Here is an 18971-nt window from a genome sequence, read left to right as displayed (position 1 = left end):
AGAGAGAGAGTGTGTGTGTGTGTGTGTGTGTCCTTTTTCAGCCACAGAATCTGTGATAAACATTTTTTAAAAGCCTCAAATGTTCTTCCAGTGCCTATGAATATATCCAGAGCTATCTGAACTCAGGTCCTCCTGATAACTAAGTTGTATCTCAATTTTTAGTTACTATTCTTGCTCAAATCTGAAAATAAGAACATTCTTGCTTATTGTGAGGCTTCTGGGTCAAATGTTCAATATGCAATATCACATTGTGCACTTACTGGTTTGAAATAAGAAAGTGGCTTACAGATGGATCTGCCTTTATCAGTTAATACTTAGAGCTTATATTAGAGTCCCAATCCCCACACTACTACTATACTTAAAACCAACCAGCATTACATGTCCCCCATAAACCCCAGTCATAAAGAAGCCAAATTTTTAGATCTAGACTTTGATACTTAGCTTCCCACTTCCATCCCATGTATCAGAAGCCTCATGCATCTCTCATTTAGCCACCACTGTGACAACCGGCTCCATACGGGCTCTGACCAATGTCAGAGAGAGCTACCTGACTATACCTCACTTCGGGCCTATACATTGTGTGCTTCTCACCTCCCACCCCCAAACTTCCATGTTGACACCAAAGTATGGACACCACCAGACACCACAGGACTCTGTCAGGAATCACTCATACAGAACTCAGAGTTAATACTTCCTGAGGTGAACCTTGGGTCAATGGAAGATAAACACCATTAGATAAATTCTTCCCCTTTTCTCCCAGATAAACTGTCCTGAGATGGAGTTGGTATAGTCCTATGCAGTCAAGCAATCTGTCACATTTAGCACAGACAGCTTGACAACACGTCGTCACATCAGCTCTCCCTGCTTCTCTACTTCCTCAGTCTGATCCTGCACTCCCTAATACATTAATTAATAGTACAAAGAGCTCTGTTTTCTCAGGAACCCAGTTTAAGACATTCTACCACTTCAAAAAAAAAGTATGTGGTTTGCACACAGGCAAGGGAAATCCCAATGCCCATTAAAATGCAAGCTGCTATTTCTGCTTTCTTTTCCTTAATTGAAAGACCTCAGAGATAGCAGAATAAAATCAAAACCTTACTGTCACTGCTTCCTCACTCACCACTTCTCCTAACCCATTACAAATACCAACTTCAGAATAAATAGTCTCAAATAAGATCTTCCTATTAGTACCCATGCACTATTTTAGCTTGGCGATGAAAATGGTCTGAGGAAATAATGATGGGTAGGCTGAGCTACTAATTCTTCTTTTTCCAGGTTGTTCATAGTCCAAGAGCTGTCTTTTCCATCATGGCTCAAATTCAGGCCCTACAACACTCTACCTGTTTTAAGTAAGCGGAGCAATGCTCAACATTTCAAAGCTACAATATGAGGCAATACCAGCACTGTCCTATTATTCTGAAACATAAACAATCATTTCACTTTATCTAACATAATTCTCAAAAGTCAAATCACTAACTATACAGGTTCTTTCTTTTTTCCTAAAAATGGAAAAAGCATAAGACAGCCACTCAGAAATATCACAAAAATTAATTGTTAAGATAATGTTATTCATAAATATATATACATATATACATATATATAAAATGTTTGAAAATTAAGTTACTCATATACCCAAAGCAGAAAATAAAGTATGCAGCTAATGTATAAGAAACTTAGCAGGAAGCTTACTCATTTATTTAACTAGGATTTGTTGCATATCCACTATATACCAAGCATTAGAGAAACAAACGAAGTAGTACAGCCTCTGCTCTGGATGCTATATTGTCTAATAGAGGAGATATAAAAAAATTCAACAGGTAACTCAAAAACTCTATCCTTATAATTGCAATAAGGAGACTCAGGAGTCAGAGAAAGTGTCATGGAAGAAGAAACATTAAAACTGAGACCTGATGAGTAGAAATTAGTTGTGGGGAAAGGGTGGAAGACAGTCGAAGTAGAAGGCATTTCAGAAAGAATAAAATATGTGAGGGTCCCGAGACAGCACAGAACTTGGTATTTTTGATAAACAGATGGCACTGTAACTGGTGTTCAGAGTAACAAGGCAAACTTGTTGGAATTTAGGCTGTTAGAAGTAGATAGGAGAAGATCAATCATACAGAGGTTTAAAACATTGGTAATGTTACACACACACACATACATACATACAGTGTCATTATTAATGGCCTCTTGCCTTTCCCATAGGGCTCCCAATTCATAGATGAATATTCCCATCTTCCATTTTCAAAACTCATTTGACTTGCAGCTTTCACCGAACTACTTTCCTTCTAGAATGCTTTACTTTCTGTTAACCTTTTTAAAAAAAGCAGCATATGTTTTGTTAAAGTGCACCCAAAAGGTTTCTAAAGTACCTAGTGAATTTATAAAAGTAACTATGAATCAACAATAATGAGGGTCTATTTTAAAAAGTAAAAATTTTGCAGGGCACATAAATGAAAACAGAGTATTACAAATAAAATTACAAGCTAATCCTCCCAATACCTAACAATAGCAAAATCTTTCATTCTTCTCATCTGAGAGAAGATAGTGAAAATGTGCTGATAACTTTGAAAAACACTGAAAATCATCAAAAGGGGAGGAAATAAGGGGGAGGGGGGGAAGGCATGTTTGCTTGTTCTTTTTAACCAAGGGCTAAACTGGAAAAGAGAAATGTGAAGCACAAATAGCCTTAACAGATGGTCCCATTACCAATGTACTGTACTACTAATCTACACACCTTAAGGATAACCCTCTGATATACGTTAAAATGTGAAAGAGGTATAGAAGAACACCAGTCTTCTCTTGCGGCAGATGCTGATCATGAACACAAAGATGTATGGCCTGACATATATACAGATACACCTGGTCAACACTACTTGATGCCATCCTGTGAAAGAAAACCAAAATTAATAGACAGTAGCTACTAAAATACATTTAGGTGTTCCAGAATTAAATAAGGCATCCTTCAATGATTTCACTTGCTGCAGCCCCTGGCTAAGACGGTTTGCAGTGGAGCAAGCCACCAAAAAGCAGCTGGCTATTCTTCAGCTGAGGATTGTCAAAGGGAAAGGAAAAGGAAAAGGGGTTTACTATTTAGTTCTGGTCTATTCAATGACTTATGCAAGAAACAATGAGCCAAGTAGAGAGATGGACAGACTATTGTTTTGATAAACGGGGGGGTGATGGGATTCTTCACAGAACAAAGACCTCATCTCTGAGATATTTCAGAGATAAGGGCACCTAAAACCAGAGCAAACCACAACTTTGTACGATTCCTTCAACCCATGATTAAGTTAGGAATATCACCTTGTCTTTATATTCTAGGTATAAAAGTAGGGTTATAAAAATAATTCAGGAAAGCAGCAAAGAAAAAGTCATTTCTGTAACATGGTGATTATGGAATACATTTCAGGACCTTTCCCAAAGATAATCAGGAACTGTAGCATCAGATGAAACCCAAAGGTCCACAAGACAATGACAAGAAGAAGGAAATTATAAATGAGAAGCTTTGGGAGAATTTAATCATCAGAATTCTGCATCAGAATGTAATCATCTATCTCAACAACCTCAGTAACACCCCAAATTCTAATCCCTAGAAGAAAACTACAAGATGACTTCAGAAATAAGTTGAGTTCACTCTCATTCTTTATGCATTTAAATTACCTTCAAGAAATCTCAGTTGCTTCCTTGTAGTTCTCACTGAAGATGAGTGCTACTATAAAATATAAAAGGTCATTTGTCCAAGCTGATTTTCCACAATTTCTCTGTCTCATAAGCCCACACACAATTCCTAAACTTGAAAAATGCTTACTACCTTAAAACAGGTAAAGCAGAATATTGTCCTGAGTGCAAAATTTCTATCTCACAACAACAGAAAGAACAAGTGGATTCTACTCAAAAAAGTCTCACGTTTAATCATTAATAAGCACTATGTCATCCTCAATAAAATTACTTGACATTTCAATTTTAGTAACCTCTCTCTGCAGGCCTTAAAATTTTCCCACTCTATTAGCTAAGTACATGAAAAGACATTCTTTAGTAAAACTAAGTAGTAATGATTTCACAAGTGTTCTGAAAACGACTTATCACACAACTGTGAAAGAAAGCAGATACTTCTACCAATACGAGTCATTTAGGAAAGCTTAGTAAAAATCCTTAACATGTTCACAAAAAAGAATATTTACATTCGTGAAATGCAGCAACACATCTCTGTGTGCAATTACCACTTATTTGCTTGCAATTTCAATTGAAAACCTTTCCACACAATAATTTCCAAGGGCTATAATTTGTCTGTACTATAATATGAAATTTGAATATCATGTTATTTGGAAAGTTATAAAAGACAAATAACTGGTATTTGTTCTTTAAAAAAAAAAAAGTACATTCTTGCTTAGATAATAGTTTCCCCAACTGCACATGGATTTTATCCTAACCTCCATTAGTTTCCCAAAGCAACTGGTCATTTGCAGTCATTATAATGTCAACCTGTTGAGGTTTCTGTATAATACTCTTTCTACAAAGTAGTTAGACTTTCCATTACCAGAATTTTGTATAAAAACATACACAAATCACTACTGTCATTTTAAGTTCAGAGAAACATTCTCAGCCTAAGAAACCTAAAACTATTATTATAAACTTAAATTTTCTCCAATTACTGAATTTACTTCTCTAGAATTAAATATTACATTTCTCTTGGCAACCAAGGCTAAAATGTCATATAACTTCAAAAAGTGGGGTTTTCCTACAATCTCTCCCCCATCCAATCCCACCACCACCAAAAAAAAAAAATATGAGAATGTTAATCAATGTATAATCTGAAAATCCTAACATGGAATTTTAAAATAAACAAATTCACTAAAACTACATTACCACATGTGTTTAAATAATGAAAAGGGAAAAGCCTGAGGTCCTACTATCCCTAAGATTGTCTAGCTAAGTCCAAGAACAGAGAGGAACATATACGAAACTGAGATTCCATTCACTGGTCTATCTCCCCAAAATCTAAACCACTGAAAACAGAGGATTCCAAGATGGCAGCAGATTGAGTGGAAGCTACACTGACACTCTCCCAGGACCAAACTGGAATTACAACTAAAATAGAGAAAAATCATCCTGAATAATCAACTGCAACTGAAGACAAGCTGGAGAGCACCCTCAAAACCAAGGAGGAAAAGTGAAGACCACATAGAGACTGGTAGGAAGTGCAGAAGTGCAAGAGGGCTGGCTGGGCTGCCAGAGGCAGCAGTTGAAGGTATAGAAGGATATCTCAGCTGTGGGGGGTTCCCACTGAGAACTCTGGGGCCTAAACCCCAAGCTGGGCTTCCCAGCCCAGAACACCAAAACTGAGAAAGGAGCCCACATAACATCTGGCTGTGAAAAGCAGGAGGATTTCTGTCTGCCAGGGAGAGACAACTGGAAATGCATGCACCCTATTAAAGGGCCAACGCACAAAGTTTCATGTGCAGCCACTCACCTTGGGCTCTGGCAGAGGGAGGGCAGAGTGGACGAGAGCGATGTGGGAAGAATCTGGGGTTTTGGGCTCTGGAGATGAAGCTCAGAGGGCAGCCATCTGGATTCCTGTGCTAAGTCATTCCCCCATACTGCAGAAGACAGCTTTCTGAGGCAGATCTTTAAAAGCCAGGCAGCTTTTGCTTGGAGGGGGAAGCAATTGCCCCACACACTGGAAAACCTCTCGCCCCACTCTGTGGAGTTTACGCCTTGATGTGGCCTACAGCCTGAGGCTCATTAAGAGGCTAAGATCAATTAGCCTACAGGCAGAGGTGGAACTCTGGGAGCTTTGAGTCATTCCCTGATCTGCTTCTGGACCCGGGCCTTGGAAAAGCAGACTTTGGTCTGCATCTTGGTCCTGTCCAAACACACCCAGCCCCAGCAGAGGGAACAATAAGCCAGCCCAGCAGAGGGAACCACAAGCCCTGGGCTGCTGATAGCTCCAAAGAGCATCTGACACTGGCCTGCGCCAGAGATCCTCCAAAAAGATTGAGAGTCCGAGCAGATCCAAATAGGCAGCCAAAATGGGGAGACAAAAAAACCAAGCCCCAAATGAAAGAACAAGAGAAGTCTCCAGAAAAAGAGCTAAATGAAATGGAATAAGCAATCTATCAGATATTGAGTTCAGAATACTGATTGTAAGGATGCTCAGCAGCATGAGAAAAGATATAGAAACTAGGAAAAATGACCAGTCAGAAATGAAGGATGACATAGCAGAAATAAGGAATACATTGGAAGGAATAAACAGCAGATTAGAGGAAGCTGAGGATCAGATAAATGAATTAGAAGACAGGGTAGAAAAAGTCACTCAGAGATCCAAAAAGAAAAAACAATTAAAAAACAAGAGGACAGTCTAAGGGGGCTGTGGGACAACATGAAATGTAACAATATTTGCATCATAGGAGTGCCAGAAGATGTAGAAAGTAAGCAAGGGTTAGAGAACCTGTTTGAAGAAATAATGGCAGAAAACTTCCCTAACCCGGTCAAGGAAAAAATCACACAAGTTCAGGAGGTACAGAGAGTTCCAAAAAAGAAGAACCCAAAGAGTCCCATGCGCAGACATGATTAAAATACCAAAAATTCAAGACAGAGAGGATCTTTAAGGCAGCAAGAGAAAAGCATCTGTTACCTACAAAGGAGCTCCCATAAGGCTGTCAGCTGACTTCCCATCAGAAACTCTATAGGCCAGAAGGAAATGGCTTGAAGTATTCAAGATAATGCAAAACAAGGATCTGAACCAACACTACTCTGTACAGCAAAGCTATCATTCAGAATGGATGGTGAAATAAAGAGCTCCCCAGACAAAAAAAGGCTAAAGGAGTTTATCACCACCAAACCAGCATTGCAAGAAATGTTAAATGGACTCTTATAATAAGAAGAAATAGAGAGAGAAACATAGGCATAAAGAATTAAAATGCCAATAGGTAAGTATCTATTAATAATAACCTTAAGGACTTTAAGGGAGAGATCAACAGCAGTACAGTCACAGTCAGGGACTTTAACACCCCACTGACCTCATTGGATAGATCTTCCAGACAAAAAGTCAACATAGAAACAGCGACTCTAAATGGCACACTAGATCAGATGGATTTAATTGACATTTACAGAACATTTCACCCCAAAGCAGCAGAAAATACATTCCTCTCAAGTGCACATGGGTCATTCTCAAAGACAGATCACATATTAGGACACAAAACAAGTCTCTAGAAGTTCAAGAAGACTGAAATCACATCAAGCATCTCGGATCACAGTGGCATGAAATTAGAAATCAACTACAGTAAAAACACTCAAAAACACTCAAACACATGGAGGCTAAATAGCATGTTATTAAACAATGATGGGTTACCAATAAGACCCAAACAGAAATCAAAAACTTCCTGAAACAAATGAAAATGAACACACAACAACCCAAAATCTATGGGACACAGTGAAAGCAGTCCTAAGAGGGAAGTTCATAGCACTGCAGGCCTACATCAAAAAGCAAGAAAAATTTTTAATAAACTATCTAACCCTACAGCTTAAAGAATTAGAAAGCTCCCCTGTGAAGCCGTCCGGGCCAGGGCTTTTGTTTGCTAGGATTTTTTTTATTACTGCTTCAATTTCATCAGTTGTTGTTAGCCTGTTCAGGTTTTCTGAGTCTTCCTGATTCAGTTTTACATGATCTCCACTCATATGTGGAATCTAATAAACAAAATAGATCCCGAGACATGGAAGCATGGAACAGACTGATGAATCTCAGTGGGAAATCGAAGGTGGGGGAGTGGGTGAGGAGAAATTAATCAAAGAATTTATATGCATATTTGCATAACCCATGGACACAGATAATAGTGTGGTGAAGGCCTGGGGTAGGGGGGCGGATGTAGGGTGGAGGGGATCAACGGGGGAAAAAGAGGGGATATCTGTAATACTTTCAACAATAATATATAATAAAAAATAAAATAAACTGCTGAAAACAAATCTTTCAGTTTTTCATTCTTGTTAATTAGATATTTTCACATTGCATTGTATGTTCTGTAATAGAGTACAAAAGAATAAAGTCACATGATAAAATGTAGAAATGTCAAAATGATGCCAATTAGTATAATGGTGGCAGGTTTATCTAAGATTCAAAAAGTAATTCATAAGCTGGGCTTTTAAGAATCCACATTCCTTTAAGTGAAAACCATTATTATTCAGTTTATTTCTTGGGGGACTTAAAACCAGCTCGGCAACACACAAAGTATTCTTTTCAAGCTTTCCAGATTTCCAGTAGCTTGTCTTTACCAGAAAGCTTATGTAACGCCAGGCAATTTGCAAACATCAAATTTAAGATTACAGCTTTAGTAAAACAAAAAGAGAGAAATTAAAGTTCACTTCAAGTATTTATGTTGGCATAGACTGAACAGACTGCTTAAGAAAAGAGTGACACCAAAGGGTTCCATTTTGCCATCACTCATGTGCTGCATGCACCAGTTTTCACATTACTTTAATCAAGAAACAGACATAATGAGTCTATCACTTAAGGTATGCAAATTTCATACTACTTCTTTGTGAAAGTGACATCTTGGCTAACATCACATATTTGCAAACTAAGTATGAATTCCACTAAAAGGGCAAAGAACAAAGAAACTAGAATAATTTAGCTTTTTAAGTTTATATTTTCATGAAACAAGAAAACAACTAAGTAGGTGCCTTCAATATAAAACTTCTAGGGTCAATTTTATCATCTACTAGATCTTCAAGTTTCCTTTAAAATTTTAAGAAGAATCCTTATTGTCTTATAAATAATTATCGAGAATTTAGCAGTGTAATTGACTCCAACAACTAAAATACAAACAAAAGCATTTTAAATAGCAATGTCTATAACTAACTTTCAATGACAAAAAAAAAAAAAAAAAAAACCATAGTGTATAGATAATCCAATAAATACTCTTCAGTAAATATAGTAATTTTGTTCCAAATCCATGGAAAATAAAAAGCCTAATAAGAAATAAAAAGAAGTTATTTAATTTTATATTCATTATAATTAGAAGTAAATTTTAATAAATTAATTTCATTTAAAACCATTTTTCAAGAAAAGTTATTAGCTGTTCCAATTTTTAATTTTTTGATCACAGCATTTTCTTGTTCTTAAAGCTTTATATTTGATAGCTTTACAAGAAAATGTAATCACAAGAATAGTAAATATTAAAGATTTACTCAAAAAAATTACTCTGTCTTATTAGATGGCACTGAAGACTAGGGAAAGAAACTAATGTTTTGGGTTGGTGTTTTTAAACACTTCAAGACAAATATGACAAAAATCTGATTAGAGAAAATGATTTTCATCTCTTCTAACACAAATATATTATTATATACTTTCTATTCAAATACTCCCATATATCCACATATTTACTATAAAGAGACAATAGTGATAAGCTAACTTTTGATCACTTACTATGTGCCAGGCACTGTGTTAAATGCATTACACTTACAGCAATTTTTTTCTTTAAAAAAACTTTTATTTTGGTAAACTATACCTAACATAACATAATTGTAACCATTTTTAAGTACACAATTAAGTGGCATTAAATACATTCACAATATTGTGTAATCATCACCATTATCTATATCCCAAACTTTTTCATCATCCCCAATAAAAACTCTGTACCTATTAAAAAATAACTCCCCCCTTCCCACCTCCAATAGAGACAACAATTTTATAATTGAGCAATTACTCACTGCAATTGTTAACCCTATTTTACATGGGGAGGCAGGGGGAGTTGAGGCACAAAGACGTTAAACAATTCACTCAAACCCACACAGTTAATGACAGAGCTGGAATTCAAACTCGGGCAGTCTAGCTCCATATCTGATTTCAGAATTATTGTATTATACTGCGTGCACACACAGTACATAGTAAAAGACCTAACTTTTATTTAGCTAAACACTAAATAAAAGTATAAAAATTATTATACTATTTATCTCTTTTTACTTACTCTGTGATAATTCTGGATTTCCTTTCAGATTCATCATCTTTGGAATTGATGGGCCGTACACATCCACATCTAACAAACCAATCTCCTTTGACTATAAGAAAACAGAATTTATCATAAGATTATTCCCATTCTTCATCAAAGATAAAACACATAACAACAGTAAATTTGACTATAGAAAAGATAATTTGCAAAATATTTCAAATTCATAACCTAAACTTTCAAAGCAACAGTAAGGTAAAGAGCATAAACTGCTTCAGGTAAATAGTTTTTGTTGGTTTACTAGAGAACTGACCAGAGAAATCCACTGCATACACATTGTGGTTCAAATTTCCCATATAGTCTCAAACAGACTAAGACTTCTTGATGTAAGAACTAACAAATTACATGCACACAATGTTAAAATAATGATTTAAATGGACAACAATACTCCAGGAAGATGTAGCATTAACTTTTGGAAAGGCTATCCAACACACCAAACAATACAAAAATTACAAAAGAAATCACAGAAACAAGATCATAATTAAAACAAGTGAGAAATTCTGATGCAGATCTGGCATGGAGATGCCAAGGAGGATAGTGGCAGATATAGTACAGAGACAACCGCCTATGTGCAAGTCACAGTTAAACACCCAAGGTCTTCCAGAGATTCATGAACAACTAAAACTGTTGCCCTATCCAGCTGTCCAGGAGTAGAATATCCTGACTGTTCTCTTCACTAGCTGCCAGTTAATCAGCAGCTTAGCCAAAGAAAGGAAAACAAAATTCACTGTTCCCAAATACGTCTCTTTTTTCTTCTTCCCCCTCCTCTTTCTCCTCTAAATAAATCAATCTGTTAATGGTTTTTCTTGTAGACTAGCAAACAGCATGCTAATACTAACTACATGCCTTTGAGTTATGTTTCACCAAGACTTACACTCTCCTCCCTCTCTCCCTGTATCCTGGCAAGATAACTCTTAATCTCTCAAAAAAAAAAAAGAAATGCTGTTTTTTTAAATCCTCACCAGAGGATATTTTTTCCATTACTTTTCAGAGAGAGTGGAAGGGAGAGAAAGGAAGAGAGAGAGACATCAATGTGAGAGTGACACATTGATTGGTTGCCTCCCCTATTGAGCCCCAGTGAGGGCTGGGGAGAGAGCGGGCAACTGAGGTATGTGCCCTTGGCATCGAACCTGGGACCCTTCAGTCCATGGGCCGATGCTCTAACCACTGAGCAAAACCAGCCAGGGCTCAAAAAAATATTTTAAAAACTAAACACTCTTACATGTTATCTACTTATTTCCAGACAGAAAATTACTTTTTAAACCTTGCTGTCTGGTTCCTATAAATACACAAAATAAAGCACATTCAACATTTATGTCCCTAACTTTATACTTACTCAAATGGAGTTCTAAGAAAACCATTAAATGTTTGTATGTGAGTCTGAGACTAAAAGACTAGGGATTAATATCTACCTCTACCAAAATCTCAGCTTATTGTAAAATAAATGAGAAAACAGGAAGGACACTTATCTTTAATAGAATGGTAGTATATAAAATTTAAGTTTAATGAATTTAAGTATTAGTGCTAAAAAGGTAGAAATATTCAGTGAGAAATTCTGACTCACTTTAATACCTTTTGAAGCCACAAACAAAAGAATTTAGTTCAATTAAAACAGAAGAGTCTGCTAATGTTATAACTATAATCCTAGAATTTCACCTCTTTTCCATATCTTTTCTACTGACACATACAAAACTAAGAACTACCAAAAAATAATAATAGATACCGATAAAAACAAAAAATATTCCAAGATTCTTTTGCCTTGCTCTCTTATATTACTGTTGGTTTTATAATAACTAGAAAGGGTTAGGTCCCAGGCTTCAAACTGATCTTCTAAAATAACAGCTTTTTAAGTTTGTTTTCATGAAACAAGAATACAACTACGAGGTGCCTGCAATATAAGACTAGACTGGTAGGCTCGCCCAGCCGGGCATGGCTCAGCAGTTGAGCATCGACCAAGGATCCAGGAGCTCGTGGTTCGATTCCTGGACAGGGCACATGCCTGGGTTGTGGGCTCGATCCCCAGTTGGGAGCGTGCAGGAGGCAGTCGATCAGTGACTCTCTCATCATTGATGTTTCTATCTTTCTCTCTCCCTCTCCCTTCCTTTCTCTGAAATCAATAAAGATATATTAAAAAAAAAAAAAAAGACTGGTAGGCTCAATTCTATCATCACTAACTCTTCGAGTTTCCTTCAAAACATTAGGGATAATCTATCCTGTCTTCTAGAAGAATACCATGCCTGTCTAAAAGTGAACCCTTAACCATCATGGTTCAGGACAAAAGTAAAAATCGACCCTAAAATTTGCTACAGTAGTAGTAAGTAGTAGTAAATTTTACATATACATAAAATTTACATGGCTGCTAACATATATACATTATCACAAAAGAATAAAGAAGGTAGGGGGGGAAATCACAAGATTTTAGAGTTCTTCTGCTTCCTAGAGAATGGAACTAAGAAGAAGGGAGATTCTACTGTGTTAGGTTCAATGCATATTCTCCCTAGAGTAAGTTACCTACTCACCTAAACTGAGGAACAATGCTTACATATATAAAAAAGGAAAGAGAGGAGCCCTGGCCAGGTGGCTCAGTTGGTTGGAGGGTTGTACTGTGCACCAAAAGGTTGCGGATTCAATTCCCGGTCAGGGCATATACCTAGGTTGTGAATTCTATTCCCAGTGGGGATCCATACAGGTGGCAACCAATCAATGTTTCTCTCTCTCTCCCTCTCTAAAAAAAAAACACCAAAAAAACAACAACAATTAAAAACAAAAACATATCCTCAGGTGAAGATTAAAAATGAAAAAGGAAAGAGAGGACAAGGTATGAAGACCAAGAGGAAGAGTGGAAAGAGAAAGGGGGAGAGGGGGAAAAGGCAGCGAGGGAGGAAGGAAGAAAAGGATGGAGGGAAGTTAATCAGCAATGTTATATTAAAAACCTGGATAAACTAGGCCATTACAGTCAGCTCTGTGAACAAATCAGAATCTCTAAAGCCATGCCATCCTAAATCACCCAAATAAACACCTAGACTACCCCTGATTATATCTCCCCACTACCTGAATTCCTTCTGGGTGCCAGGCACTCCCCTAAGTACTTTATTTACATTTCTCATTGACTCCTCATAGGTGGTATTATACCTACTTTTGGATAAGAAAGCTGGACATTAACAACCCAAAATGACCTTTTTTAAAGAAGTATTCTTTCTTAGAATGAAGCACATGGGAAATTAAACACAAAAATACTAACCTCATAAACCTCCACCAGAACTTTAACATGATCTGACTACAAAAGACTTAGATACAGAGCAGGAGTCAGCACACTTTTCCCTAAAGAGCTAAATAATAGTAAATATTTTAGGCTTTGTGGATCACTTGATCTGCAACTACTCACCACTATCATTATAGCACCACAGTAGCCATAGACAATATGCAAATGAAGGAGCATGGATGTGTTCTAATAAAAATTTACCATACAGGCAAGAGTTGGTCCATAGGTCATAGTTTGCTGACACTGATTTAGAGAATAAACCTTTTCATGACCAAGTTACTCAATCACTCAACTGTAATTTTGGTAGAGACAAGGGCAGGCAGAACACAGACGTCTCTTGGTGTCAGAGAAACTATCTCAGTAAAAATTTACCTCCTCATCCTTAATTGGCTAGTTTTTAAAAATAATAAAGAGTACACTTTTCAGGCTTTTTCACTGGAACTAGGTTAGTATGTCTTGCTTAGATTTTACATATCATAAATGAATTTGGTGTCCATTAAATAGAAACACTACAGCCTATATTAATTAATGCATTTTATACTTTCAATTGGTACAGCTACTGAAATGGTAAAATTACCATAGCTACGAAAATTAGCTTATACATATTTTCAAGTCTAGAATTCAATAATGTTCAAAAGATACCAAATAAACTTCATTTGTTTTTCATAATTTACTCCATTATTTTAAACAGACTCCTACTTTAAGTATATAGTCTTTCAATTTAAATTTTCAGACAGTTTTATACTGTAGGAAAATAAATGAGTAACATAGAGGCTATAAATAAATATATGCAACTGGGTGTCAAACCAGCTTAGTTTTATGAATCCTTTCCACCTCGCTCCTCCTAAAATAATTATATGTAGTAACGAAAGCTCCAATTAGGATTTTCCTTATCTTTAATTTCAGCTAGGCTCAAAGGAATAATCACTACAAAAGCCCCAGCAAATACACAACAGATAAAGAAAATATTAGCAAAAATAACTATAAACTTACTATTGTAAAGTGTGATTGCCATCTGTAATGTCACCATAAAACTTAACCTAATACATTGGTACCTAATATTATACCCTTTTTTCTGACTCCCCTGCAGTCTAGCAGGTGACATAAGACAGATCAAACCCAAGGTGCTATTTAGATCTTTGGATTTGATTCTTCACAATTCATAATACCCTTTGAAAGCTTGTAAAAGTGGCAGAATTATTCAGAGTGATTATACTATTTCATTACTACTACAGGAAAGCAGCAATTTGAAAGCCTACAAATTCTATTTTTTGCGTGTTAGATTTCAAAGGCACCAATAACAGTTTTGATACTACCTTTGTTCTTCCAAGAGAATTTATAACAAAGAAGACTGTAAAGCTTCATGACATATTCCTTTTATTTATATCATCAGCTAATAGAACCCATCAAAACAATATCTTAGAGTAGTCCCACCCCATTATTTATAAGTAAACATTCATTTAGGACTAAGACCTAGCTAACGGTTGTCCTTTCCTTAGAAGTATTCAGTTAAGAATCCCATGATTCTCTGCACCTTACATTCCATTTACTCTTCTACTGGCGACTGAGATTTGTTCAACTGAGAGTTGGGTCAAGCCTCATCTTTCTTCTCCTTTTCTTCTCTTTAAATGAAGCTTCCGTTCAGAAGAATTTCAATCTCTTAGTAGATAACATTATGTTTCTTAATTCTATTAGCTAAAGTTAAATATGAATCCAGTTGTCAGAAGAACTAATGGTTAGACAAGGTGATAAGAAACTAATTTCCTACCCTTTATCAAAGGACTATCTAAATCTTCAAGTTCAGTCCTGAAAGAGGAGGAACAAGAGCAACATAAAGGAAAGTCACCTGGCTGGATGGAGCACAAACAGAGATGAGTTCATAAAGAGTACAGCAGAATCTCAAATGATAAACTAATTGCTTACAAAAGAGCTGAAAAAGTAGAAATGAAAAAAATAGATTTCAAATTAAAGACTATTTTAAATTAGAAAGAAACCTACGAGATCATCTTAGTATCCTGTCCACTTTTTAGTGATGAAGAAACACGCCCAGAGGTAATGTCACAGCTGGGCGTAGGATCCAAATCTCTCCCCAACATACCATTAAGCCTAACCTGTAACAATCACCAGCCACTCCCCTTCATCTCTTCACCTTATCCACTACTACATCCCCCTTTTCACTCCACTCCGAACATACTGCCCCCTGCAATGTCTTTAACACACCAGGCATACGCCTGCCTTGGGACTTTTGTACTTGCTGTTCCTTCGGCCAAGAATTCTGTCTCCCCACCCAGGTACCCTGGTTCTCTCTGTCACTTCCTTCAAGTCTTGATTCAAACATCACCATGCAGAGAGGCCTTCACTGGCCATCCGCTCTAAAATTGTAACTCCCTCATCATTACACTGGATCTTTCCGATTCCCCTTTCTGTTTGTCTTTTTTCTTTGCACCTATACCAGTATTTAACAGACTATATATTTACTTCTTTATCTTGTTTATTATATCTCCCCTACTATAATGTTAATTCTATTAGGGGAAGGATTTTTGTATGTTTTGTTCACTAGTGTACATAGAACCTAGAACAGCTGGCAGTCATGGAGATACTCTGTTGCATCTGAAGAAATTCTGATTCAAGAGGTCTGGGTTGGGATCCAACAAACTGCATCTGTACCCACTCTAGGGTATAAGATAAACTGCATTTGTACCACTCTAGGATATAAGATAACCACAATGTGAAAAACAACACTATAGATAATACAAGAAAGAGAGAAATGAAAATTTGCTACAAGGGTCCAAGCCTTAGGACTAGCAAGATCATGGTAGTAATTTAATTATAAAACTAATTTTTAATTAGTTTTTTAATTATAAAAAAGTAGTTAACATTCTGCCATATGGGTTAATAGTCACATATTGTATGGGACATATGTATACAAAAAAATAATTCGTTATTTACCTAAAATTCAATTTTAATTGAGTGGGTACCCTATAATTTTATTTGATAAATCTAGCAACCTTACCACAGCTTCTCTTCTCAACAGTGCAGTCAGAATGATTATGGTAAAATATGTCAGATCATGTCTGCTCAGAAACCCTGCAATGCCACCCCTCCCCATTTCACTCATGTAAAAGTCAAAGTCCTTACAACAATTCAGCAGACCCCACATAATCTATCTGGTTCCCCACACTCTGGTCTCCCAACCCTGTTAATTTTTAGCACCTGAGTCCAGTCCACTTCTTACTCCAGAAGTCACAGTGACCTTTTTAGTTACTTGAATAGTAAGCTAGACATCCTCCCACCCATTAGCCTCTGTTCCTTTTGCCTGCCTGACACAATCCTCCCTCAGGTAGCCACACAGACTACTCTTCATCTCCTTTAAGTCTCTGCTCAAATGTTCCTATTTTTGTCCAGCCTACCCTATTCCAAATTGCAAACATACCCTCACCTTCAAGCACTTGCCCTCTGCCTTATCCCAGACTACTTTTAGCACTTTCTAACATACTATGTAAATCACTTCATTGATATTTATTATCTATTCATTGTAAAGCCCAAAAGAGTAGGGATATCCCCAAGCATCTAAAACAGTAAACATGAAATAAATATTTCGTGAATGAATGGATGAATGAATGAACAAATCTCCATTTGTTCCTCTATAGAGTATCAGGATTGGTTACTATATGATCCCTAAGGTCCCTCTTAAGCTTTACCATTGAGTGATTTCAAAAAATTCTACTTCTATACTAGCATTTTCAGTTACAGGATTCGAAATTAGATAATGTATACAAAGTTAAAATATTCTGGTGTTAAAGAATGGGTCATACATTTCCTATTCCTAAACACCACTTTCCCCCAAGAAAATCCAATGTCATCTTCATTTTTCCATTGATATCAACTCCAGAAAAATGGGACTTTATGAAGAAAATCTAGCCCTCACCGGGTGACTCAGTTGGTTGGAGTGTTGACCTGTACACCAAAAAGGTTGTGGGTTTGATTCCCAGTCGGGGCAAGTGTACAGAAGGCAACTGACTGATGTTTCTCACATCAATGTTTCTCTCTCTCTCTCTCTCCCCTTCTTCTCTCTCAAAGAAAAAAAAAAAAAAGAATCAATAAAAACATACCCTTAGGTAAAGATTTTAAAAAAAGAAAGAAAATCTAGTGCAAAAAGTGGCTATGGTAGGCTACTTTAAAAATTTTTTAAAAAAGAGTAAAAATGAAAATAAATAAATAAGAAAAAAAACATATATATACACACACACACGCATATGTGAGTACAGTACCTAAACCTTTGAAAACTAAGCCACAACATGGTATGAAAGGGCTCATTAAAAAGAGGGCAGTATTTAAACCTGCTCACTAGGTCAGGTTCAACAGAATTTCAATATAAAAAGGCTGCATGGGAGTTTTGTTCTGGGTTTGCTTGCTTTCCTTTCCAGAGCAGGACAAGAAGCAATTCCCTTAAGTCTCACATTTTCATCTAGTAAGTAATATGAAAAGTAAATTAAGGGTAAAACACCTAACATTAAGAAAATAAAAGCCTTAAGTCCTTGCCCTATATAACTAAAGAAAAAATATATTACAGTAAAACCTCAATATAACGGCCTAATTCGGGCAAAGGGGTGTGAGTTAAAGCTGAAAGTCCGTTATATAATAAAGTAGGTTTTCCAAATGCGTATGTTAAAAAATTGACAAATTAGTTTACCTGTTTTCACTTATGTAGACACATTTGTGTAATTAAAATTAAGCTTGTATGAAAAGTTTAATTTCACAGAGAAATTTTCTATATGTATTACAGTAATTTTAAATTAACACTGAATAGGTCAAGTAAATGCGGGCATTCACCAGTCACCCAGAGTAAACACATGCACATGGCCAGGGCGGGGCTTAGTGCACAACTGAACATGGGCGAGCAGGTGTTCAAACTGCTGCAGAAAGTCATCCCACTCAACGATAGAACCAATTACCACGCGTGATTCAGTATGATCACGTGCTAATCATTCCCCAAACATTGTTTCAGGGTGGTGACTCTTGGATTTGAATATGTAGACTATAGTTGTAGATATGTAATATTTATTTATGTTGGTGAAATTACTACAGTTTTTGCCAACATGTGACCTATTTGCTAAAATTTGTTTAAAACAACAGTGAATTAATAATAAAAAATCTTAGTTAAAAGCATTTTAATATTAAGGGGGTGTTAATTTTCACATGACATAAAGACTGGAAATTTTGTCCATTAAATCCGAAGTCCATTAAATCGAGGTCCCACAAAAATCAGTGGTTTACTGTAATGCCCATAGTAAGCAAAGTTTTCAAAATCAGAGAAAAATTAGAAAGCCTTCTATCAGCACGATAATGCATAAAATGCAGAAAAGGATATTTCTAGACACTAACCCCTAAAAATAAAGTCATCTTATTTGTGACATCAACCAGCCACTTTTTTGCCAGACTAGAAACCTAACAAAACAAGAACCTTTCCCAAGCCAGATAAAGTACGGCCGCAAAAGCACTGAAAACCAACATCAATTCCTTCAGAATGTCCTTAACTAAACTGCAATGCAGGGAAGCATATTTACAATTCTGATAGCAGCTCTTCCAAAGAAAAGCAATGCAGCAATCACAGGAATCGGATGTGAACAGAGTACTTGATCCACACTTCAGATTCAAAATCAAAGGAGCCAAGCGGCTAGTTTTGAAACCCATGCCTTCTTATGCCC

General features: G+C 36.4%; 1 protein-coding gene across 1 annotated transcript in view; it reads right to left on the bottom strand.

Annotated features, from left to right (window-relative positions):
• NUBPL (NUBP iron-sulfur cluster assembly factor, mitochondrial) overlaps positions 1-18971 on the bottom strand; it is a 186490-nt gene that overhangs the window by 138134 nt on the left and 29385 nt on the right. The window contains exon 3 of the mRNA XM_016209492.2: positions 9963-10053. Within this exon, the coding sequence (XP_016064978.2) occupies positions 9963-10053 (91 nt within the window). The remainder of the gene's footprint in view (positions 1-9962; positions 10054-18971) is intronic.

The sequence above is a fragment of the Miniopterus natalensis genome, chromosome 1, assembly GCF_054644295.1.
Source record: "Miniopterus natalensis isolate mMinNat1 chromosome 1, mMinNat1.hap1, whole genome shotgun sequence".
NCBI classification, from domain to species: Eukaryota; Metazoa; Chordata; class Mammalia; order Chiroptera; family Miniopteridae; genus Miniopterus; species Miniopterus natalensis.
Note: the sequence above shows the minus strand (reverse complement) of the source record. Positions and strands in the feature narration are given on the sequence as shown.